The sequence below is a fragment of the Molothrus aeneus genome, chromosome 9 (assembly GCF_037042795.1).
Source record: "Molothrus aeneus isolate 106 chromosome 9, BPBGC_Maene_1.0, whole genome shotgun sequence".
Taxonomy (NCBI): Eukaryota; Metazoa; Chordata; class Aves; order Passeriformes; family Icteridae; genus Molothrus; species Molothrus aeneus.
In genome coordinates, this window is record NC_089654.1 from 26523570 (window position 1) to 26550290 (window position 26721).

At 42.9% G+C, this 26721-nt stretch overlaps 1 protein-coding gene across 3 annotated transcripts in view; it reads left to right on the forward strand.

Moving 5' to 3' along the window:
• RABGAP1L (RAB GTPase activating protein 1 like) overlaps positions 1–26721 on the forward strand; it is a 232786-nt gene that overhangs the window by 173504 nt on the left and 32561 nt on the right. For 2 of the 3 annotated variants that reach the window (XM_066555794.1, XM_066555795.1), the window contains one exon: positions 1754–1882. In XM_066555794.1, coding sequence (XP_066411891.1) covers positions 1754–1882 — 129 coding nt within the window. Of the gene's footprint in view, positions 1–1753; positions 1883–24752; positions 25019–26721 lie in introns of those variants that run through there. The other variant, XM_066555797.1, reaches the window with a different exon arrangement.

Sequence of the window (26721 nt, forward strand, 5' to 3'; positions counted from 1 at the left end):
TGAACGTGGACAGGATCAGATGGGATATGAAAGTTTCATGGTTGTGGACAGGATCAGGTGGGATGGTTTGTAAAGCTGAACGTGGACAGGATCAGATGGGATATTTGGTAAAGCTGAAAGTTTCCTGGTTGTGGACAGGATCAGATGGGATGGTTTGTAAAGCTGAAGCACTTGGGGGTGCTGGTGGTTTGTTTCTCATCAGCACCCCCAAAGTAGTTCTTCCTGCAGTGATGACCCAGCATCTTCTTCAGCAGTGAACAACAGGAGGATCAAACAGATCTTGGGTGAACTCAATAAGGAAAGAAAAGAACAGAGCTGGACATGGACTTTGGAAAAGGGCCTGGAGTGACAGGACAAGGGGGAATGGCTTCAAACTGCCAGAGAACCCGGTTAGATTAGATATTGGGAAGAAATTCTTCCCTGTGAGGGTGGGGAGGCCCTGGCAGAGACTACCCCGAGAAGCTGTGGCTGCCCCACCTGTGGAAATGTCCAGGGCCAGGTTGGATGGGGCTTGGAGCAGCTTGGGATGGTGGAAGGTGTTCCTGTCATGGCAGGGGGTGGCCTTTGAGGTCCCTTCCAGCCCAAGCCATTGTGGGATTCTCTGGATTCAAGTGGATAACAACATAATTAAGAATCAGACTTTGAACTGATGTGTGTGTAATGTACCCAGTGTGTGTAATGAGGCAAAAAATGACACTGGGTGTTTGTTACTGATGAGAAAGCAGAGGATGCCCACGTGGAAATGTTGGTACACATGGAAATGGTGGTGGTGGTGGTGGTACATGAGCAATTAATTCAGCACTTAACCAAAAGTGCCTGTGCTGCTGCTGAGGTATTTGCAGTTACACACATTACACAGTGTAGATCTCCACCATATTAGTACCTATGTTGACAGAGTTTTGTTTACTCTTTTCTGGGCTAAAACCCTTGAAATTCACATGTTTGAGATGATGTTCTGAATGTCTTGTCAGGACCTTCAGGTTCTGTGAACCATTTAAAGGAACTATCCCAAGGCTTGGGATTTGGTACCTTCTGAACTCTTGGTGCAGGTCTCAGTAACCTGGAGGGTGGATACATTTGTCCCTGTGAATCACATGGCTCTGTCAGGGACAGGAGTGGATTCATGGTGAATGTGTAACATCTTCTGACCTTTTAGACTTCATACCACTGAGAGGTCCAGCGGCCTGGAAGATGTAGAAATAAACATGTAGAATTGGCACAGTGTTCTTTGAGAAATTGTGTCACAGACTTCAGCACGTTGACTTGCTGATGCCTTGTATGAATCATGTGCTTCTGCTCTTCATGTCTGTGGCTATACATACATTAAATATATATACTTTGTCTTTTTAAGGCAGTACCATGAGAATCAGTAATGGTCTAATGCACAAGCTTTCCAGGAAATATAGTAATTTCTCCTAAGTTTTTGTTGTTTGCTTGTTTGGGTTTTTTTTTTCTCTTCACTGACATCTTGACAGGCTGAGCCAGAATCCTTTTCTTACCTGGCAGGTATAGAAGGATAAAATCCATTCCCATGTTGCAGTCCTCTGTGCTGCCCTGCCTAGGATTCCTTGGATGGGCTTTAGCCTCTGTTTGTTGTATGAAGCAGAGTTAAAAGAGCTGATTTCAAGGAGGATGACTTAGAGCTAATGTGAATATTGGTGGTTTGGAATGCATCCAGTAAATGACAAATCAAGTAGAAGAGCGTGACTGCATGTTCCCAGGGTTTATTGTAGTTCCCTGTGTTTAATTGCAGACCTCCAAAGAGGACCTTCTACAGGCTGATTTTGAAGGAGCTTTAAAATTCTTCAGGGTTCAGTTGCCCAAGAGGTACAGAGCTGAGGAGAACGCCCGGAGACTCATGGAACAAGCTTGCAATATTAAGGTAAGGATGGACTTCATTGCTTCTCATTCAGCCAGGAGTTTGGACAGGATGAGTCAAATGCAACGTTAAAAATGGCAATAGCATGGGGAAAAATAAAGAAATTAAATCACTGGTTTATTGCTTTTATATATGTTTGTATAATTACACATACACCCCTTCTGTCTTTAAAGAAAGTGAATCTGTGACCTTTTCTCTCTTTGTCTGCTTGGGTGCAAGCTAATAATTAAAACAGAAAAACGGTGCATCATCAACAATTATCAGAACTCACTAATTCCTTATTTGTTTTATAAACAGTGACTGCAGTAAACCAATAATCACTGTATGATAATCATGCAAACAAAGCTCAGATATTATTTGTTTTGCTCAGAAGCTGTTTAACTGCTGAGTGCTGTGTATAATACCTTTGAATTGAGGTAGAAATGAGTTTTGTTTGTATATCAAGCTTACCAAGACAGAATATTTTTTTATATTCTACCCTACCTAAGATTCTGCTGTCAGAAGTCAGGCTACTCTGAACTTACTGACTACAAGTATTGGACTTGAGCCAAATTAGAGAAGCATGACTGTAAGCTGTTGAGGGTGGAAACCTGTTGAAAATGGCCACAGAGTTTCATAAAGTGGTCATTTGGAAGGTCCTGGATTTTTTTTTTTGGTTGAAATACTTATTGCTATGGAGGGGCTTAATGTTTGATCTCGGAGAAAAAGTGTTTTAGGCATTTCTTGGAATGTGAGCTCTGATGGAAGTGCATGTTTGGTGTGGCCCAGTGATGCACAGAGAGCATCCCACTAGGAAGAATGTTCCTGCAACACTCTGCCTCTTTTCATCTCTCTCAATGTATTTGTTAATTTCCCTTGTGCTGCTTAATTTCATCATTTATTAAGCAAGGGCTTTTTCCCTTCTGCTTAAAACACTGATCTTATGAAAAAAACAGGTCTTGCCATCTGAATGTTTATTCCAGCCAAGGAAAAGAAGATCTGTGCAAATGTTTTAGTAAAATTGTACTTGAATTTCAACTCTGCTGCTGAAAGAGAGTATTTGTGAGTACAAAGCTGCAGTTTGATGTTTAGTATTTAGTCCTCTGCTTGGTTGTTGAAAATGAGTAATTGAAGGACTTAGCAAGTACAGGAGAATTATCTTTATGCTACTTACTCAGTGTTTATTTTCTGATGGGAGGTTGAAGTAGAAGTCTTCATGGTACTTGTTGGAAGAGCTATTTGTCAATTTTCTCATGCCTTTCCCCTTTTCTTGTGCAATATATTGTATGTCACATGATGTTATTTGTCATTAGTTTTTCATTTAGTACTGGATGTGTGTGTATGTGATGTGCTTTATTGAGGAAATATTTTGAAATGCACCTGAGGCAGATGCTCAGGGCTCAGCACCTGGGGCCAGTTGTGGGAAGAGTGTGACATTCTGAGCTGTTAGTTGACAGGAAGGGGTAGGGTTTGACAGTGAATTAATTCACTGCACACACAGGATTTCACACATTGGATTCTGGTCAAGAGAAAAGCTGAGGTGAGTGTAGCAAACGTGGAGTCAAGTCACCTCTTGTGTGTTAGAGAAGTGTGTGGGGATTAGTAGAAACTACTGAAAAGAAAAGAGAATTCAGAGGCAGGATCTGGGGTTCTCAGGGGTAGGGAAAAGTGGAAGGTTGAAGTCACCTTCTGCTGTGTCAGTACCTGCTGCTCTGGTGTGATTAGAGTTGGGCTCTGCTGACTCCCTGAGCATACAACTCATCCTGTAAGAGACTTCAGGACCTCAATGTGAGGAAACTCAGCACAAGACCCCATTGGAGAGAAGGTAAAACTTAAATTAAATGAGTGTGTGTCCCCAGACCTGCACCCTTGTCACAGGTGCCACTCATCCCCATGGTCACTGGAGCATCTGTCTGGCCATGGTCCCTGGGGTGGGGTGAGGATGAGGAGCAGTGGCTGTGGAGTCCTCAGTGTGTCCCAGGATCCTCTTAACTGGTGACAATAAATTGGCTTTTGGACATGTTTTTTGTACTGTCTAGGAAGGACAGGAACATGTTGCCTGTGAAGAACGCCAATCACTTGTTTTTAAAATTTTAAAAGTTTAATAGTAATAAAATGGTTATAAAAATAGTAATACCATTAGAGTAATAATAATTTGGACAACTGGGATTAGGACAATATGAGACAATAAAAACAAAGAGTTATGGACAGTCCAGGTACCTTTTCTGGGCAGCACAAGCCCAAAAAAGGACCCACGTTAACAGAGGATTAACCCTTAAAAGCAACAGCCTGTTGCATATTCATACACCTCATCCATGATGCATAAATTCCATTCAAACACAGGATTCTGTCTGGTCATCATCAGCTTCTTCCTCTGAATCCCAATGGTGCCCTTGAGGCAGGAAGAAGTTCAGTTTCTTCTGATAATGGAGCAATAAATTCTCTTTCTCTGAAAGATTCAGGTGTCCTGTGGCTGCTATCTGGTGCAAGTCCTTTTTTTTTTTGAAAAAGTATCCTACATAGCATAGTTTCTATTTTAACATTTTTTATAACCTAAAACTATATTTAACACACTACTTAAGAGAATTAATACAGCATCACTTTCTAACATAACACCTATAATATTCATTTTAATATTTGTGAAAGGCCAATCATAAAATACATGCATTTTTCACATTGCCCTTGGTGGTTCTGGAGTGTCCATCTGTGGAGACACTCCAAACACAGATTGCCCTGAGTGACTGCTGTAGGTCACCCTCCTTCAAAGGGTGGTTTAGACCAGATCTCCTCCAGAGATCACTTCCAACCTAAACCAATCCATGATTCTATAATTAGACATTAGAACCATTGAATTTATTTACCACCAGGTGCTAATAATTGCAGGAGCTGACATGCTCAAACAGGAGACTTTAGTCTTGATCATCACGAGTGGTGGAGTCCCAGGGAGCACAGAGGTTGTATGAAGAGCAGTAGTCTGTCTTGTTGAATGCAGCAAAACTTGTTCTGTTAAAAAAAGGCCACGCCAGACCCTTAAACTGCTTTTTGGTGCTGTATGAAAGAGGCACTGTGTGCCTTTCCACTGCTTATGGGCTCTATTAGTACTTGTAGACTAAACGATAGATGGTTTTAGAGCAAGTATCACACAGTAAGTGAATGGAGGATTTTCTTCAGATTTCACAGCTACTTACAGAGGCATAAAAACCTAAAACCAGAACTGTGTTGTGGCCAGGCTGCACAGTGAGCTGTATCTTTTCCAGTGTTTCTTTTAATTTTGTTCCCGCATTACTGCAAAGCAAAACAGGAGTTTAACAGTAATAAAAATCCACCTCTCCTTATTTACTTTTTTCTTGAGCTTTAGCTGAGCTACTTCTAGTCCTGCAGAAGATAAATTTAAAACTACTTGGTGTTTTTTCTCCTTGACTTCACAACTTTTCAATTGAGTTCAGGATGTAACCCTTGGATTTTGAAAGTGCTGTATTGGAAATAGTTCTATCACACTGCTTTTTGAAAAAAAAAAACCCAAAAGATTGGTATCTGTCTTTCTCTCAAGAGTAGATCTGCAAATACAAAGAAAAAAGCTGCTATTAAATGAAATTTCTGTGTAGAATGTGCTAGAGAATGTCTTTTTCAATTAAGAATTATTTTTGGTGGTTATTCACTAGGTCTGGATTTCAGTCATTTACTAGTAAATCACTGGGAACATCAGTGGAATTAGAATGAAGAGTAGTGTTTTCCTACAGAGCTTGTTGGGTCATATTCCATTGTTGAAAAGCATTTTGAACTAATATATACTATGAAATAATAGGGCCTAAGAAATAATATAGTCTGGATGTGTAATCGTAGAAGGATTTTTATGCTTATGCTTGGGGGAGGGGATTTTTTACTTTCCTCATTTTTCTGCCTTTACAAGAGTTTTTCTGTGTTTCTGGAGACCCAATTTGATAAATGAATGAATGAAGACCCTCTTCTAGATTTCATGAAGGTTAATCCTAATGATGCTGTTTCATGAAAACATCTGACAAATTCTTCATGCTCACAGCATCTGCCTCAGTTGCCTTTTGCATCTTGCAGTTTCTCTTGCATAGACCTCTGTGTGTCCTAAAGAAGTTGTAATGAGCTTGGATTTTAGTAGAGAAGTCACATCACCTCTGTTCTTCCACCTGGCTTCAGGCAGGTGAGGAACAGGAGAAAGTCTCACTGGGAGATCTACTCCATATGAGCTTCCCTGGATTGTCATTTTCCAGTGAATTCAGGCAGTTGTGTCCATTTCTCCATGACTGTCCCGTGGCATTTGGAAATGAGCAGAGCTGACATTCAGCATGTGGTAGCTCTGGAAATTCAGAATGTGTTCCATTGCAGCTCTGGAAATGCCATGAGGTTGAGTGTACCAGATGGATAGGTGGGGACATCCTCAGAATTACCTGTGGGATGTGCCCCTGTGCCCAGGGAAGGTGAGGTGAACACGTGGGATGAGATACACAGGAACCTGCAGGGAAGGTTGTTCTGTAGCATCTCTAGAGACACCTTCTGTTCCTGGCTCAGGCACTGCAGTTGTGCTCTCATCTTTCACCATCCTCAGCAGCAGGAAAGTTCTAACACTGAACTTCTTCTAGGAGAAGTTTCTTCCCAACCATGTAAATCTCCCTTCTGGACAATACTGGCCCCCCCAGCAGCATTATGAGATTGCTGCTCTCAGCACCTTGAGTGAGACCAGCAATTGGCCCTGAATAAAAACAGTGCCTTTTCCAGTGCAAAGCAGCCACACACATTTTTGTCACCTCTCACTGTACTGCCAAGGCTGTCACCCACAGCTGGAGCTGGCACCTGGGCTGTGGATAATAGCAGAGTCAAGGAGAACAGGCTGCAGTAGCAGGAGCTGTGCTAAGCTTGTTCTCATTCTAGAATTGTTCCTTGGTGACATTTAAAGCAGCTTTACTTTATAATGTTGCCATTTCAATGTTTTCAGTTGAGAGTGGTGATTTGAAACTCACACCTTGCTGCTGGGGATGACTGACTTGCTTCACACCTCTGTTATCTTCTATCTGGATGTGATTTTTTACAGGCATGGTTTAACTCACCCATTGATTTATGTGAATTTCAATGGGGAGGATTAAAAATAGCGGGTTTGCTCTCTTCTCTCTAGAGCATTCCCTCTCTCTGTCTGGGCTTATCTCTATATGTGTGTACTTATCCAGATACTTGGGGATCTTGCTATCATGGTAAGACAACACAAAATGCAAGAGAAGAGCAAAGGAGGTCACTGCAGAAAGGCCCTGAAACTCCACAAGCATTGGTTCTACCAGTGTTGTATCTATTTAACCTTCCAATATAAAGGACAGGTTAAAAATTGCTCATTTATCAACTTCTTCAGAAAAGGCCAAACCAAATTGAAAAGGGTTTGGTTTAGATCTGTAGAAAACCCTGTTATGCTTGTATGCAATTTCTTACTAAAAGCCAATGATCAATTGCCCTTATTATGTCTGTGCTGTTATCTCTGAAGTGCAGATCCACTTGTCCTGGTGACAAGGGTCATGGTTTTTAATTCCTGTCCTGTTTGCAGCTCCAGCTTCCTTCTTTCTGCTCAGCTTTGTGGTGTAGGGCACTGCAATGAGCCAGCATCTGGAAATCACATTAAAGTGCCTGCAGTGGAGTTGGATGTTCAGTGTGATTGTAATCTTGGTAATAAGTGTTAACACCATAGAAAAGAATGTTGTTAATTTAAAACAGCAGTTTGAGCTTGAAATGTTTATTTATTTTAACTTATAATACTGATTTAATATTCCAGTGAGCAGGCATGTTGCCCAGTAGTGAGGCTATATTTTCATGGTGTTTAAGCATTAGCAAAACTGTTCAGTTATTTTATTTGGTTTGTCTTTTTTTCATTTGCACTGAGTTGGTATTGTAAGGGACATCAGGTGTGTCATGAATTCTTTCTCAATAGGAAAGGCATAGAATGCTATTATAATTATTAGTTAAGTATATTATTATTAGTTAAGTATAATCACATTTTAACAATTTAAAGCAGTTCTGCAGCCTGACTGAGTACAAGTATTTTGGTGTCTTTGTATTAGTCACTGGTTGACATTTGCACTTGTGAGCAGTGGCATCAACCAGAGCAGTTGCAGGTAAAATTTTCAAAGAACTGTAAAAGTCTGAGGTGGAAAAGTTGATGCAAACATTCATTGTCTCTATCCCCAGCAGTTGTATCACTTTGCCCAAATTCTTAGTGGTTTCATTCAGCAAGGTGAGGAGGGCACCTGAAAGCTGCTCCATGGTTCAGCAGAGCACCTAAATCATTTTGTTCCCCTTGGTGCCATCAGGAGTCAGGGCTTTCAGTGTGACACCAGATGTTTCTGTTCCAAGTGGGAGCAGCAGAGCATCCTCAGCAGGGCCTTCTGGCCTGAGCTTCTTGAATCTGGCTCCTTCCCTGGATGAAAAACAGCAGCTTTCCATCCTTGTGTCTGGAAATAGTACAGAGAGCAGGAGATGGAGATGGCAGGAGTCACACTGTTTGACAGCTCTGTGTTCTGGCATCTTTGCCAGAATGTGTCTAAAATAACTCAGCTCTAGAAGTAAGAGGAAGTGAACCTTTTTCCCCAGCTGAACTCCAGTCCCAGGTTGGCTGGAGCATTGACTCACCCCCTGTGAGGTGACACATGAAAATATCTCATACAAAGTTCTCTATTTGCAGTGGTCTCTGTGCTGAGGATTAGCAGTGTCTGCAGTTCCTTCTGACAGCACAGTGCTCATATTAGTTTTTTAGAGGAGAAACTCAACTCTCTCTTCCTTTGGAGGAAAGAAACCCAGTAACTGATTTTCCCAAAAAATGCCTTGAGTTTGACTATGGAGAAAGCCTTATGATAGTGCCTGGCAGGTTATTCTTACTCTCCCAGTAAGATGGTGTCCTTTTTAAAGACACTTCTGTGATGCAAAAGAGGCTGTAGAGGAAGAAATGTATCCCAGCATCAGCACTTACAACCATAATTAAAAGGAACAAACCCACAGGATTTCACATTTTGTGGAGAAAGAGGTGTAGGTAAAAGTGCAGCTGCAGAAATGCCTGGAAACAAGCTCTGCACCCCATGTTTATGCTGGCAAAGTGTTCCTTGATACTGACTTAAACATCAACAAAACTGTTGAGACTTAAGATGTCAACATCTCCCTGGAGGTGGGAATTCCTCTGTGCTTCTCTTGGATATCTTTCAGGCAGTCAGGTCTGAGGGAGCAGGTAGCAGCTTGGCATAAGCAGTATAGTAATTCTGAGGAAATGTAATTTTTTATATGCAAAAGACACTGGGGCCAAGGCATGACCCTTGCCAGCCAAAGTTTTGGTGTTGTCTATGACCCTGAAAAATATTATATCTTTATTTTTTTAGAACTCAACTCCTATGACCTGAGAAACTCTGAATTCTCTCCTCTGAACAGCAGAGGAAGAAGCTCTGTTGTCTGCTGGGAGTTCAGGGCACCCACAGAGAATTATTTTTTATTTCTTAAGTCTAGAAGTCTTAGAATCCATGCATTGGGAAGTGATTGTGTTTAGAGAAAAAAATTCAAGCTGCCTTTTGTCTTTTTTGATCAACCATTATAGTATGTGTCCTCAGAAAAGCTGTGGTTATGTGATTCCTGCACATGTAACAGAATAAAAAAATCGAAGTTTTTGGAAACAGCCATGGGTGGGGTTTGGTGTGGCTGTCCCATCCCTTGAAGTGTCCAAGGCCAGGCTGGGCAGGGCTTGGAGCCACTTGGGCCAGGGGAAGGTGTCCCTGCCAGGGCAGAGGGGTGGAACAAGAGGAAATTCAAGATCTCTCCCAACCCAAACCACTCTGTGATCCCACTCTGTGATTCTCTCTTGCAGAAAGCCCCAATAATCCAGAGCTGATGGCCAGTGCCCACAGTGACTCAGGAAAAGCAGAGATTCACTCTCAGTGTAGCACAATCAACAGTTGGGATGGGACATTGGGTTCATTCTGGTTTTTGACAAATTAAGGAGGTGACAAATTCTGAGGAGGTGAGAAATTCTGAAGCACTGTGCTATGCTGAGACCTAGAGGTAAACTTGTAAAAATAATTGGGAGGAGAAGGAAAAGAAAAGGCAAAGCCTAACAATTTTCCCTTATTTGCCCCAGGGCTTTTGCAAACAAACAGAAGAGGCACTGGGGGTACTGTCTTCATGTATTTTTGCTGGTGTTTGATTTCTCAGGCACCTGCACTTGGATTTACTTCTCTGCTTTGAAAATGAGGGGACAAACCAAACTAAGTATAGGAGACAGTGACTGCATTTCATAAACAGAACTCTGCAGGGACAGCAGCTTTTAGAGCTGAAAGTCTTATTAATAACTTGCTATTACAAGCCCCAGGCATTGTTTTTGGCATTATTGACACTGTTGGAAATTAAATTCAGCAAGCAGTTACTTGGCTGTTCTCTGAGCACTGTGTAGCTACTGGAGCAGGACTGTAGCTGGGTGCTTTATAAGGGCAATATTCACATTTTTAGGATCTTCTGATTGCTTTGCTTCAGGATTCTCTGGTTTCCTACAGTTAATTGCTTTCATTTTTAGCATATTGTAGCCTTGTTTCTCTTGTGGAGATTGAGTAGTATGGTAAACATGGTGTTACATTGTTTATATTGTTACATTTGTTTATGTTTGGGCATAAGTAGATTACACCTGGCTGGTACCTCATGTCGAGCAGCAGATGAAGATCAGACCTCCTCATTGGGTTGCCCTAGCTGTCTGTTATTCTTTCAGCTTCCTTTGCTTAATTAACTAATGCAATTTCCTGGACAATAATTTTTAACCAAAATTTGATTCTGTAAGTTAGTCAAAAGCCATGAAAAAACTGAAAATCTCATCTCCACGTTATTAATCAGCATAATAATTAGCATAGATGCAGAAATCCAGAGAGGACCTGTTTACAAGGGCATGGAGTGAGAGGACAAGAGTCAGTGGCTTCAAACTGAGAGTAGATTTAGATGGGATTTTGGGAAGGAATTGTTCCCTGTGAGGGTGGGCAGGCCCTGGCACAGGGTGCCCAGAGCAGCTGTGGCTGCCCCTGGATCCCTGGCAGTGCCCAAGGCCAGGCTGGATGGGGTTTGGAGCAACCTGGGACAGTGGAAGGTGTCCCTGCCCATGGCACAGGATTGAAACAGCTCCTTTATCATCTCAGAAATCCTTTGGTTAACCCAGAGCTCAGAGCACAAGATCAATGCCCTTACAGTGCATCCTTGTGAGGAACAATCTGATGGCAGTCTGAGTGAGCCACCCAAGGTGCTCCCTCTTTGCACAGCAGGGAATGTTGATTCTGTTTCAGCCAGTCAGGAGCAGTGGGAAGAGCTGGAGAAGGGATCAGGGCTTTGCTTCTGTGGTATTTTCTGTGTCTCCTGTCAGAGGAGGAATTGATGAATCTGACTCCATGTTCTAGAAGGCTAATTTATTATGAAATTAAATGATATTATATTATATTGATATTATAATATGATGTGATATTATAATATATCATATCATAATTATGCCATACTAAAAACTGTACTAAAGAATAGAGAAAGGATACAAACAGAAGGCTAAAAGATAATAATGAAAAACTGGTGACTCTCTTCCAGAGTCCTGACACAGCTGGCTGTGATTGGTCATTAAGTCAAAATAATACACATGAAACCAATCAAACAACCACCTGTTGGATAAACAATCTCCAACCACATTACAAAGCAGCAAAACACAGGAGAAGCAAGTGAGATAATATTGGTTTCATTTCTTTCTGAGGTTTCTCAGCTTCCCAGGAGAAGAATCCTGGGCAAAGAGATTTTTCAGAAAATGTGATGGTGACATGCTTCCTACCTGAGGGTGACATGTTCCACTTGCTCCTGTGTGCCCCAGGGCACCTGTTGCAAGCAGCTGGATTGAATAATGCTTTAGCAATTGAATAATGCTTTAGCATCTGAGCACCTGCTTGCCTTACCTCAGGCTCATTTCTTCTCCCACTGTGGATGACACACAAAACTTTATTGTCAGGCTGTTCCTTTTGATGATTGTGCAATCTACCAGACCTGTCAGAAATAAGGAAAAAAATTCAATCACCTTGTCACCACTGCCTTACTTTCAAATGTTAAACAGTAAGTGTGATGTCTTCCCTCATGAGGCAGTGGTGAAGGAGATTTCTCTCACTGAAAGGAGCTGTATTTTGGTGCCACAGAACACAGTGTTCTTCATTCCAGCTGCTTGTCCAGACCATCATATTCAGGTAAGCTTGTAGGGACACAAATCCTGTTGTTTTAAATAGCAGCAGGAAGCTCAGAGGCAAATTTGGCCCTTGTTTTTCTAGTAATGCAAAGTGAAATGTAGGTTTGTGTTGTAATGAACTTCCTTCAAGAGATCTTGCTTCCTTTTCCCTTTTCTAAGCACAGTGTGAAGCAGGGCATGTTCCTTCTGCAGGAGGAAGGACATGTGGTGGGAAAGGAGTATTTTCCTTGGCACAGTTTGTGTTTCCCAGAATTCTAATGAGGGGTTTGCAAAGGCATTGACTCTCTAGTTGAGGGGGATCTGCTTTAGCCATGTGTTTTTTCCTTTTGTCCCACTATGCACCAGAGCCACCTTCTCCAGCAACCAACAAATCCAAGTGCTTCAAGACTTGGTAAAAACCACTTCTGGTCAGGGCTGGGGGTGTAAAGGGGAAGAAGGTGAGCCTGGAAAAGCTCCACCCCTGCTCTCTGCCAGCAGAGGAACTCCCAGCCTGGAGTGCAGATGCTCATCCCAGGGGCAGCAGTAATTGCTGAGGGGAATTGGGAGCAGGGCTGGCTGTGGGCTGGGCAGAGCCCATCTCATGTTTCACTGCTCTCATCCATCAAGCAGCATCTCCTTTGGTGGCTGAGCCTCTAATGGGAAGGAGCAGCACATTTATAGATCCAGCACTGGGCTGGGAGCTCACACAGGGGCTTGTTGGGAGCCCAGGGAACAGCCAGGAGTCCCTCTCTGTTTTTCTTTAGTCTTTCTTTATTGTGACAGCCCCAAATATCAGTAATGATCCTGTCTGACAGAAGGGCTTTGCCACACAGGGTGCCTGTTTAAACAACACAGCTGTTCACCTGTATGACTTGTGGATGTTCAACCTTTGATCCATCGTGCAGGAATATTATACAAGATTATATACTGCCATAGGAATTTGGGGGGAAACTGCTGGAAAGGTGAAAAAACCTGAGAAATGTTCAAGTCCCTGGTGTAAGGGGTTTCACACACCTGTACTCACTGATGAGGGCTGGAGTAAAACAAGCTCCTCTTGTAAGGTCACCCAGGTCTGGGGTTTGTGTTTGTGCCCTTTTTGTTGCTGATATTAAGTGAACTGTATGGATTATTATGATATTAAGTGAACTGTAAGGATTAGGAAGATAATTTAGACATCTGTGCTCTGGGACACTTCTCAGAAACATCACTAATGATGGCTCTTAATTTTTTAATGTGCCTCACCTTGTACTAATGGACTTAAACCAGCATTTTATGCTGAAGGCAAATTTGTTGCCATTAGAAAAGGAGGTTTGTCTGCTCCAGGAGTGTAAGAACATAGAGCACCTGTAATGGAGGAAAGTACTAAGCTTTTATTCTTGTGACCTTGTTCAAATAGGGTGTAATTACAATATAATTCAATTCTGACAGTCTGGAAACCATGGCAGTTGACATAAAGTGACATTTCAGGAGAAATAGGCATGTGTTTTAGTACATCTCTTTCTGTCTCCTAAGCATTATTGATGTTATTTGTTCTTCCTGCTTCCCTTGCTCCACTCTTAATACACAATCAGAACACCAGATTCTGGAAAATGTGCAACAGTGGATCATAGTTAACTTTGTAAATAAAATCCAGTGTACTGGAGAGTGAGGTGAGCTGGTTGCTGTATGCCTGCTGTATTTGTGTTAATATAGCAGTACTTTTTAATCTCCTTGGAGAGATTAAATCCTGGCATGCACACCTTCAGGGATTCATTTAGGAAAGCAGAGAATAAAATTCCATTTGACTTTTTCATATGGTCTTTGGTTCTTGTGACCTAAACCAAAACTCTCCCCCTTCCATCGTGGATTTTGCTCAGGCTCAGGGAGCACAGACAGTTCCACCAGGTGCTTGACTCTGCAAATACCCCAGAGATGTCACAGCAGGACTTTGTCATCCCTCGATCAGAGGAGGAAAAGCTGGAGCTGTGAGCTCAGGCACAGACAACTCCAGGCAGCAAAAAGGAAAAGTGACAAGGTGTATTTTCCATCTGTGTACTTCTCTAGCACTGGAATCACCTTATTCCCAATTAGCTCTTTTAGCATATGGGCTGGTTTGTGTGCACTAGGAATATCTCAGTGCAGTCAGTTATCTCTGTGTCTCTCCCTTCTGAGACTGGTCGTTACACCTTTGATGAGTCATTTAATAGGCTCATTAAGGAAATGGAGGGTATCTCATCTAAGTGTTCACTCACTGAGCCACAGTCGCCTTCCTTTCAACCCCAGACAAAGAGGGAAACAAAACATTGCCAAATGCATCTCTGTGTGCAGCTCCCAAGGACACAATTCGTTTTTAAAGTTGTAAAGATTGAAAGCAGCCATCCTGCTCTGTCCTATGCAATTTCCTACCTATGGAACTGGGCATGGCTTCTAAACCCTCCACCCCATCACAGGAAAAACGAAGTGGTGTGATGGGGCACTCAGGGGGATAAAATGCAGGTGAGAAGTTTCCCTGCTCCAAGTAAATTTGGTTCACTGGTAGCCCCCAGATGGTTTCCACAGTAGCTGAAGTGCCACACTAGTACAAGTTATCTGTAAATAAGGAGTGAAATGAGTTATCTCTGTGCAGTGTGTGTATAAAGCAGGGAGCAAGCCCACTGTGTTTTCCCTTTGCTCCTCCTGCTGGATTCCTGGACAAGCTGTCATGTGGTGGTGTTCACAGGGGTCCCAGGATGAGGGAAGAGATGAGAATCTTGACTCCATGTTTCAGAAGGCTGGTTTATTATTTTATGATATATATTATAGTAAAATAAAATTATATACTAAAGAACAAAGGATTTCATCAGAAGGCTAGCAAGGAATAGAAAGGAATGGAAATAAAATCTTGTGACTGCTCACAAACTTGACACAGGTGGCTGTGGTTGGTCATCAAGTAAAAACAATTTCACATGCTGGGTAAACAATTCTCCAAATCACATTCCAAAGCTAAAGCTTCTCAGTTTCTCAGGACAAAAGATCCTAAAGAAAGGATTTTTTCATAAAATATGTCCATGACACTGCTCAGCCCCTGTGCTGACCCAGCCACCATCCCACACCACCCTCAGTGGATCTTATGCTTGCTGCCAGGATCCAGCTGCATTTAGCAGTGGGAAACAATCAGCTGGTACACTCCAGCTCCAGATTAGGTGACCCAGAGAAATCTTTTATTCAGAACTCCCATTTAAGTCCTCCATGAAATGTCCACATGGTGTTCTTGCTGCTCTCATAGCTCACTTCTCTCTAGTAGCTGCTGTGTATATAATGATCCTCTTCTGTGTCCACATGAGGCTGTTCCAGAAGGCTGGGGAGGAATTACCTGGCCAGAATAAATGGGTTTGTATTGCTGAGATTCAGTTACTTAAAGATTCCCAGGGTGCGTGTTCCTTTAGTGAATGCAGAGGTAGCATGGTGATAAAACCTGAATATGCAATGCTGGGCAAATGTTTTAGGTAACTGCCACTGAAAACATGCTCTGTGGTCAGCTGGCACTAACATAGCCAGGGGAGTCCAACAGAACTGGGTTTGAGCTATTTAAGATGGTTAATAAGTAATTAACCCAGGAGGTGACTGTAACAGCCATCATTTGAATCAAGATTGAATGATTGGTTTCCCAGGCATGCTCTGGAATGTATCAGTTTGCTGGCAGGACAAAGCCTCTCAGCCACGTCCATTAACAATCCCTGCATTCAGGAGCCCCTCCTAAAGGATGCCTACAGGATCAGATTCACCAGTTACTTCTTCTTTCCTCACTGCTGCCAGGAAAAGGCCACCTCCCCACATTTCCATTCAATTTGTCTTTAGCTGAAAAGATGCTGATTTCATGCTCTCTTACCCTGCAGCAGCCAGCCTGTTGCTAAGATACTGAAAAGGCCGGGGTCTGGGTGCTTTTTTTCAGCCCACTGCAATTCTTATTTATTTATTTATGCATCTTATTTACATAGCTAAACAGATCTCTTTCCCACTGCAGAAGCAGAGCCACAAGGCTCCAGGTTGCACCAGGGTGCCTTGACTTGCATAGCTGCTTGTCCAGCACCATCCTCTGCCCTGTTTTTCCTGTTCATCAACTGAGCAAACTTCTCAGGATATTTGTTGAGCTGGAGTGGCATCCAGGAGTGTAATGGAAGTATGTTTTAAAGGCATAGCTGGCCATGGATTGCCTACCCAGTGTTTGATCACAACAGTCCTTGATGGAAATAAAAAGGGTCAGAACAAAGATGGCTTTAAGCCAGTTTTTCTTCTTACTTTATTTCTGGCTGCTTTAGTTTCAGCAGTGTCCACATTCCAGGCTTGTTGTAGCCTAACCAGCTCTTCCAGAGTGAGGAGATGGTTATCCTTCCCTAGCCAGGGAACAGCCCTGCTCTACAGGCAGTTCTGCAGGACCAGCTGCATTTTTGTAGGGTGGGGCTGGGATCCCAGCCAGGGCACAGCTCTGTCTGAAATGGTATCCAGGGCAGGAGCAGGCTGCTGATGGAGTGTGCATGCACAGAGAAACTGGCAGAGCATTTATTTATAGTGGCTACAGGTGGATAGCTGAGGTGTAATGAAAATGTTGCTGTGCCATTTGTTCCAGATGTGCTCCCCACACCAGAGAAGCTGGAAGTGGTTGGTGTGCTCTGTTCCATCCTGCATTGCCCAGAGAACCTCCTTGGCAAGCAGGGAACCAGTAGCACTGATGTGAGTGGCTTCTCACCACCAGGAAAGCATCAGGCAGGAATACTGCACCATAGCCTGGCTCTGCTTGTCCTGTTTGTATTTTGTGAAAAACTCCATCACTTGTTTTTAAAATTTTAAAAGTTTAATAGTAATAAAATGGTTACAAAAATAGCAATATAATTAGAGTAATAATAATTCGGACAATTTGGATTAGGACAATATGAGACAATTAAAACAAAGAGTTATGGACAGTCCAGGTACCTTTTTTCTGGGCAGCATAAACCCGAAAAAAGACCCACTTTTAACAGAGGATTAACCCTTAAAAACAACAGCCTGTTGCATATTCATGCCCCTCATCCATGATGCATAAATTCCATTCAAACACAGGATTCTGTCTGGCCAGTGTCAGCTTCTTCCTCTGAATCCTGACAGCATCATCCCGGCTGAGCGAGGCAGGAAGTTCATTTCTCCTGATAATGGAGCAATAAATTCTTTTTCTCTGAAAGATTCAGGTGTCCTGTGGCTGCTATCTCACTGCAAGTCCTTTCTTTAAAAAAGTATCCTACATAGCATAGTTTCTATTTTAACATTTTGTTATAACCTAAAACTATATTTAACACATTACTTAATTAATACATCATCACTTTCTAACACATGAATATAATATTCATTTGAATATTTGCGAAAAGCCAATCATAAAATACACATTTTTCACATCTTTCTTTGCTGAAAGCACTGCCACACTCCTCAGTAAAAACTTCAGAGACAATTCAGAGCCTCTCAGAAGCCCCAGTATTTTGCCCCTCCTGCACAATACTGTAGCTTGAGAAAGAAGTGAGTGAATCCTGTAGATATTTCTTTGGAACAAACAGGGACCAAACTGGCTTTTCCCCCCTATTTCCTTTTTGTTTCATCAGGCAGAGCCAACATTCATGAAGCTCAGTCTCTGGACTATACTTCTTCAACAGATGTTGCCTTTTGGGCCTCTCCTTGCAGCCTTTGGCTACGCTAACTGACAGCTTCTTTGTCTAACTGCTGTAGTTTTCATTGTGGAATTCTTTTTGCTAAAAAATCATTTTTCTGCTTTGATGATCCAGCTATTACGTGAGTCTCTGGAGAAGAACAGAGAGAAGGACACAAACACTTGGGTTTGTACATACAGCACTGCAAAACAGGGGTTGTGCCCAAGGCCAGATGTAATTTTTTTTTACATTGAAGTGAGATGAGGAAGGTGATGCTTTAAGTCCAGATTGAATTTTCTTCTTATTTACTTTAAGCATTCAATGACCCATTTGGAAAGCTGAATTATATCTGTGTGGCTTGGCATGCTCATGATGTATTCTCATTTTTTCAGAATAGACTCCTGGTCTTGTCATTTATGGCACATCTGTCACTGGGGTGTCCACTGCTTTACACCCAGAGGGGCGCTGATTATAAAGCCTTTGCTGAGCAGCAGCTCCATGTAGTTTTTTAATTTGGCTGAGATTTCACAAGCCAAGCTGTGCTGTTTGTGTCAGGTGTGGGTTTTGGTGCCATTGTTCACCCAGAGCTCAGGTGCTCTGGCAGGTGGGGAAGTTACCTCATGTATTCTCTCAGCTGAGGTGTGAACAAAGCTCTGGAGACTTGGTACCAGCCTGAATGGCCAGGAATAACTTCTGCTGCCCTCAGAGGGTTTTTCAGGTACATTTGAAAAGATGAGTCAACACATCGTAATTTCCTTTGTTGAAGATAGCAAGAATAAGATCTTTCCTATGGGGTGATGTCAGAAAATTAGGGAACAGGAGATGATGTTTAACACCTAGAAGCAGAGAAGGGGCTGGGCTGGGTGTGGATCTCTGCATTTCTCATTCTGGCTCTTCCCACCTGGCAGACTCAGCTGTCACTCTTGAACTTTCAGGGCTCTGGTAAAATGTGGGGTGGTCTGCAGAGCTGAAAAAGGGCAAAGTAACCCTGAGCTGCCAGGGGCATTGCAGAGACACAGCTGCCCTGGGGCTGATCACTGATGTCTGCTGCTCTCTCTTTGGTGGGAGTGGGCCCAGCCAGCTTCTATACCCTGAGGTCCTGTAACTCTGAAAGATTCAAGAAGAGCCTAGGAGTGCAAACAGCACTGATAAACAGAGCACAAGTTGTGCATTCTTACTGGAAAAATGAAAAGCATTTTTAAAGTGAGAAAAAATCATAGTATTGCCCAACAAAATATCCTGGATGTTTTGCCATGCACTGCTGATAAGGGATGGCCAAAGGCACTTGCAGACCAAGTTAGGGTGTTCCATCTCCAGCTCAGAGTGGGCTTTTTCTCTTGCTGCTCTTGCATTTAATTAGCAGAGATAAGAAAAATGACTCAGACCTGTTTCTGGTCTTTCTCAATTTCATGGTTCTAACTAACATCAAGGAAATTACCCTTTGGGTTTTAGTTTTCCCCATGAGATACCTTCACCCTCATGTCAGAGTGAGCAGTGTCAGGCTCTATCACAAGTGTCACCAGTAGGAGTCATTTTTTTCACTCTCCTTAAAGCTGGGGTGTCCAATTAATGTCCTCATAAATCAGTTACCAGTCCCCAGGCAACTCTTCAGTGCCAGGAGTGTTACTAAGTCTGTGTGTATTTTTCTGGGAAGGTTCTGCAGTGAGAAATATCTCCAGAAGAAAGATACTGTGTGGCATTTCAAGAAACAACCCTAGCACCTTTTTCATCTGTGATTCTATGTCTGAGAAAGGTGATCAAATCCTTCACTGCTTTCATGGAGGAATTCTTTTTAAAGATGTCCCTGCTCATTGCAACAGGGTTGGACAAGATGATCTTTAAATGTCCTTTCCAAAGCATTCTGTGATACTGTGACAGAGTAATGGGAAACAGAGTTATTCTGTCACAAATGAGAGAAGGACATCTATAACCTTGGAAACCAGTATGGAGGTACCTGGACTTACATGACATGAAATTCACTGTAGACTGCAGCATAGCTTTTCTTTTTCATCTTAGTTTTTACTTTCTTGTGAGCTGAGGTTTGTTTTGTTTCATTGACTTTCCAAATAGTGAAACTAATGATGGGAGATCATATAAAATATGTACTTGGGAAATACATTAAGGAATTTTATTGTGATAGAAGCCTCTTCTAAAAAACTTTTTGCAAATCATTCTAAATTGTATTGCATCCTGTTTTTCTTTGTTTGATGGGGTTTTCTTCCTTTAGATCAAGCAAAAACTAGCTCTCACTCATTACCAGCACTGCCTTTGCATTTCTTGCAAAATTAATTTTGCACAAACACTTCCTCTACATGCAAGACATTAAAAAATTAAGGACAGATTAGAAATTATGGCTCAATTTTGTCTCTAAATATAGGCCTCTAGCTGGACATTGAGAGGAGTCAACAGGAGCACTGGGAGTGAGGGAGCTTCTAAGAGAGCTCAGCCCTTGCACTTGACCTCAGCTTAAGCAGCACTTTGTGCCCAGCCTGAGCACGTGGCTACAAGGAGAAAATGTCCTCCTGCCCTGTGGACATCTCTGCTGAGCTGGAGCAATCCCTTATGTTGGTATTTTTTTAGGGAGCCTCTCATTTCTTTTAGTTGAGTTGAGTATCATAGTAGTAAGTAATACAAGACCTAGAGTCAAGATTTTAAATAAAAGACCAACTTGGGGAGGGTAGAAAAATATATGGAAATCTCTGGTTTCTGAAGAAATACCTGATTATCACACAGAGCTCTTTGATACCTGGTGGCAGCATTTGCCTTCTCTGCCCCTCCATACATACCATTTGAGCTCTTAAAATAAGCTTATTAACAGTCAAATCAAGACAGGGTGATCTTTAAATGACATGTAAATACAGAAGCTTTTCTCATTGTGTTATACTGAAGCATTAAATGTAGATGCAGATTTTCCCAGTGGGAGACTAGATCAGCACAGTTAAGTACTGGAATAGTTTGTCTCCCAAATCATCTTGTGAGAACAGAATTTCCCTTTCACTGGACTGGATGATGATGAATAGGGATTTAGGGGCAGAGGATTATGTGGGGTTTAGATTAGTGGATACTACTGATAGTCTTGTACAGCTGATCTGCTTGCATGGTCCTGATCTTCCTTTCTCCCCTGGAGCTGACCTGTTCCAATTGCCAGGGACTTTGTCCAGGGGAGTACAGGCTTAGCTGCTTTCTGCCTTTCCTAGCAAATGGGTCTCAGGTCAAATGCCTTCTCTGTCTCAGCTGGCTGTTTGTTACCTTTGGTATCAACAATTACCAGCAAGTGCTGTTTGCTGGATGTTTTTAGGCTGCACTCAGTCCTGTGACCTCCAAGTTAATGCCTTGATTTTTAACCCCAGCACTGAGGGACACGCCACTCTCCTGGAAGGTGGCAGTAGTTTGTACTTTTAATGCAAAATGCATGGAATGATCTCATTTCAGAGTCATCAGGCATGCCTCAGTCTAGACTGTGTCTCACAGTCCCACTGACTGCTAAACCTCAGGGAAGGTGCCTGGACTGCTCTGCCTGGTTTAGCCCAGCCTGGCTGACACCATGTGCCATTTCCTGCTCAGCCACATCACTTCAGTCTTAATTGCTCCTTATCTCATCTTTCAAGCAATCATAGGGCAGATTTAGTTTTTGTTTTGGGAATATGCCATTACCATCGTGCTGTTTCCATACAGAAATGTCTCAGCTTTCCCTTAGGGCTCCTGTCAGGGTGTCAGTGAGGCACCAGCACAGCCAGGGAGAGTTTGTGCATGGCCAGCTGCTGTGGGATTGATGAGCAGAGGATGTGCTGGGGTCCTGCCTTTTTCTTCCTGTTACTTAACTACAAGTATTTCTCATGGCATCTGGCTCTCCAGCCTTTCCTTCTTTCCCCTTTTTTTTTTTTCTTGTCCCAGACTGAAGGTCAGGTGCAAAGTGATGGTCAGTAAAGATACCAAAATCTGAGCTGAGGCAGGGCACTTCAGGTCATCTGGGTGAACAAGTCACTGCATTCTCCCTGTGCAGCATGGCTGCAATCTTGACACACAACATCAGTAATAGTACAGCTTTGAGGTCTCCATTTTCCATTATTTTTACTTTTATTAGTCTTCCTTAGGGACATAGGTAAGGACCCCTAGCCCCTCTTTGGAAGGGAATGAAAAACATGGAGAGATGGAATCCTGGGCCCTGTGTATCTTCCTGTGACAAATGTTGCTATTTAAGGTGCTGATTAATGTTAATTAGTATCTTTTGTTTGCTCTAAGTGAAAAGACAGCAGGCTATTTGGGTGAAATCCCTGAATCAACCTGTACTGAAACCAGGCCAGAAATCCATGTAAATCGTTGTAAGTGCAAAGCATCCCTTTACAGCTCTTATGCTAATTTTCTTGGATAACATGCTTGACCCATTTTGGTTTCTTTTCAAATTTTGGTTTCTTTTCAATATCAAGTGAAGCGATAAAAGCAACAAGTTTAAAATACATTTCCCAGGTAGTGTTGAGTTTGTTGTGGAATTCAGCTCTAAATGCTGTTTGTGTGGCCTGAATGCCACACAAGCATTATTCAGTTCTTGGATTAGTAGCCCCAGGGAATATCAGGGACACTTGTAATGGCAAACAGGTTGTTAATGTTTGCTCATTCAGCTGTTGAGGGCTGGTGATTTGGCTTGCACAGGTTTAGGAGACACTGGCCATGGCTGTGGGGCAGGTGTGGGAAGGTCCCTGGCCCTGCTCTGGAGCTGTCACCGCTTCTCAGAGCTGGGGAGTTGAGTTGCTTCTGGATGTCTGCTGTCATGGAACTGCAAGGAGTTAAAAAAGGGTCCCCAAAGTGAAGGGGTGACACAGGAGACAGGTGGCAGAGGCCTGCTGGTTTTCAGGAAATTACGCTCCAAGGCAGATCAGGAATTTCTGCCCGTTCCTTCTGCATGGTTTCTGTAGTGTTCTCTCTATTCCAGACCAGCCTGGCTCACTCAGAGGGCATTAGGCTGGAGGAGAGTTTGCCTGTTGGGGAGCTCACTGGTACCACCCCTTGCTTTTCCAGACAGGAAAAAAAAAAAAACAAACATATTTTGCCAAAACAAAAGTATGGGGAGAGAGGAAATATGCTCAGCTCAATTGGTTACATTAGGTAAATAAAAATTATGCCCTAAATATCCTGTAAAATCTGTTTAGAATTTTAAAAGACTCACCCTAAGATTCAGTATTCCTTTACTTGCTATCAATTCTGGCTCAGGGATGTCTGGTTCTTTCCTTGTTCCTTTGTCACCTATCACACCATAGCTCCTTGTGGGGCTAAGCAATAAAATCCCCTCATAGTTCAGCTGGAGTCCTGTGCTGCCTTTGCCACTGGAAAAAACATGAACAAGCAAAAAGTCAATGCAACTCTAACCCAGATTCTCAGCAGGCAAGAAGGAAGTTGGTGAAGCAAAATATTTCTGGCAGACAATTCACATCTGAAGGAAGCATAGCTGGAGAGAGGAAATTACTTCTGTTGCCCTTAGAAAAAGTGAGAGTGGCAGGATAGGAAAGATGGATGAACACATGAAGTAAAATGTGAACTTAATAAATTAAAAATCAAAAGAGGTTCATGAATTCATTTTAAAAGGTTCAAAATAATCTGGAATGGACTGAGCTGAATAATGAGCATGTACCTGTAGGCTGCTGTCCCAGCTATGCTGCTGTTTAATCTTCTTCATGTTTGTGTGACTCTAGAAATCAAGAGGCAGATTTATTTTGGTCATGCCTTATTTAGCTGTAGTTCTAAGTTATGTAAAACCTGAAATGAAGGGGAAACTTGACCCAAACCCTTAAGATTTCAATTGCTAATAATCACCTCAGTGAGGAACAGAGCTAAGATACAGAACAGAATTAGTTGAGAATGAGTTTAGAGATACCCAGGGAGTGAGCTCCAGTAGGCTGGGCAGTGATTGGCTGGACTGCTCTTCCCCCTTTGGAGTTTTGGGGTGTGGCTGATGAAGAGTTTTACTTTCTTTCTTTAAAGATCATCTATAGGAACACTGTGGAAGAAAATCCTTATGCAGCAGTTGTTGCTTGGAAGCAGGAGTAGTGACATGCAGCAGATTTGGGGAGGCTGGGAGAGGAGAATTTGGGTATTTGGTATCATGAAATGAAGATTTCCAAGTCCTCAGCTCTTCCCTGTGTTGGGATACACAGTTCCATTGAGGGGGAGTGCATCACCGGTGTGTCAGGAATGCCTCAGCAATTCCAGCCATGCTGACCTCTGCCACCACTGGGACACCACATTCCCCTTCTCCAGTGGGATGGCTTTGCTGGCTTTAATCTGCAGAAATGAGTTTACATTTGTGCTAGCTAATAGGGAGGATTTGCCCCTGTAACTGTATGTGCTAAAGCACATCAAGCTCAGATTTTTCCACACATTTGGAGAATTATTTTAGGAGAAACACAGGTGCATACACCCACTTCTTTTGGGAAAAAAAAATAGGCCATGCTAATTTGACATTTTAAATAATAAAAATAAATCTTAGAGAAGCAGTCAGCGATCAGTCAGAGCCTGGAAACTGCATTTCTGGAATGGTGCAGGTCATTCCTGAGAGCCATGGTGACTCTGCATTCCAGCATCACGTGGAATCCAGAAGCATGTCTAAAACTGGAACAGAGCTCCAGTTTCTGCTGCTCTCTGATGGTTGGCAAGCCCTTTGTGGGAGAGGAGAGAATAGAACTGTGTGTGTGATCCACAGAGTCTGACTTGTAACCAGGTGGTTTCACTAGCTGGATGTGGCTGAAAAGGCCCTTCCTGTGGGTTCAGAATTACAAGAAGAGCTGATACTATCATTATTCATTCCCACTGGGGGGGAAAAAGACATGTAAACTTATCTTGAAGACTGCCAAATGCCATTCCAAGTGCTCTGAAAGGGGTTTTATGTTTCCTTCTCTGAAGACGGCTGTGATCTTCCCGGATTCATTAATGCATGAGAAGCAAATCACAGAAAGGGCCTTTGTGTTCCTGGAGCTGTGGCAGGAAGGGAGGCTTACCAAGGAGCTGCACATACCTCACTTCCCCGTCTGTCAGAAGATCCTATCCCTGTCAGATAGCAGCAAGACATTCCTGGGGGTGGAGTGAGAATGAATTTATCTTGGGAGTGAGCAGGATTTTGCTTTGCTAGGAGAGCTGGTTTGCTCAATTCAGGAATTTTCCGTTCACCTCTATTAACCACCAGCATATAAATCCCAACAACTGCAATTAGAGCTCCTTACCTTAGCAGGTTCACAGTTTTCTGCAGCTCACCTGTCCTTCTGCTGGCTCTCCTCTGTCTCCTGACTGCTTGGTTGCACGGCTTCTCCAAAAATTCCTGCTTTAGAGGTAGGATTTCACAGCTGTGTCATGGAGGGGGCTGCGTTCCTGGTCCTTGAGGAAGGTAGATGTGGTGTTAGGCAGAGACTCGCTCTTTGCTGTAAGGAAATATGAATTTTTTGCGTGGGTTTTATTGTCTTTTAGTACCCAAAAAACCCAGCAGAGGGGAAGGCTCTGTATGGAGGGGCTGGGAGGAGTGTGTAGTGTGGCCTGGGGAGGTGGTGGAGGGCACCCGTGCTTGCCCTCTCCCTTCCAGCTACTCAGGTGTGAGCAGGCTGCACTTGTGCCTGGCTGGATGTGTTTGCTTTGGTCAGTTTAATTCCAAATATTTCATTTACCTGGCTCGATAGTTCTAATTTTGTGTGCTGATTCAGGGTACAGCACAGGCTGTTATCAGGGAGGATCACAGGATTTGCAGGCAGCTCAGCTTCATTAGCTTGAAACAACTGAAAAACATTCTATTTAAAGAGATGCATCAGCCAACGTCACAAATCAGTTGTTAGTTCTTGCAATTGCTAGTTAGAACATGCCAAAATCGTAAGCCCTTTGTTATGAATAGGTATGAGGATTACAATAATTATACAATAATATGCAGATGTACTTCTGTTAAATAACTGTAACCTCTCTGTCTAAAGAGGAAAAGAAAAAGGTAAATAATTCCTTCGAAATGGAAATGCCTGTTGGCTAAATCAGGGGAGGGGTTTGGCTAGCTGCAGCCGTGGAGTATGTTTGACAATTTGCATCCTGCACCTCCTGCCCTTATTGCAGCATTAAATTGGTCTCTGATTAACAGGGGAATGTTTGCTGTTCCACCAGCTGCTCCCTCCCCTGCCTACCTGGCTGCTCCTGCCGGGAGCCCCTGGGCAGGTGCCAGCCCTGGCTGGGAGGGACTGGGAGGGGATGTGGGAAGGGACCCAGCGCCAGCAGCGCTCCGGGGAGGGGCACCAGCAGCCCCACGACCAGAACTCGCTCTTCAGGAAGATCCCAAACCCCCCAAGGCAATGGAGGTGAGGAGGAAGCAGCGTTTAAAGGCTTCAGAAAACCTGAGCTGGGCTTGGAACAGCAGGTAGGGATTTTCTACAGGTGACACAGAAAGACACCTTCTCGTCAGCCGGGCTGGAATATGAAGTCTTTCTACTGCAGGAATTAATTAACTCATTGAAAAAAAAAAAAAAAGCCTTTGAAGAAAAACAAGGAAAAAACGAACTATAGGTGCGTTTCAAGGGAAAAATATCTTTCTTCATCCTGCAAGGGTTAAGCATGATCAGAACCTGCTTTAGTCTCAAGAGTTTAACCTCAAGTGCTGCATTTTTTGTTTGCCATAAGCCTATTAGAACTCTCTGTTTCCTAGCAATAACATGTAATTTCTCCCCACTATATAAGTGGAAGAGATGTTAGGGTTTTAATCCTGCCCGCTAGAGCTGTTGCTCAAGTTTCCTATTCAAATGCAAATAGCACCTGGTGCTATTTAGATAGCTGCAATCTTTGATAACGATACTCCAGGAAGAGAGGAGAAAAAAGCAAGGTGGGTCTGACTATTCATTCTGGGAAGCAAGAGTGTAACCATATGCCACACCTACCTGCGCTGGACATTTCGATCAGATTTTTTGCATTCAGCACGGACTCTTTTTGGAGACAAATGGATGGCTGCAATGATTTCTGTTTCTTGAGCAGGTATGATTTTTCACCAGGAAGAAAAGGCTTCCAGAGAA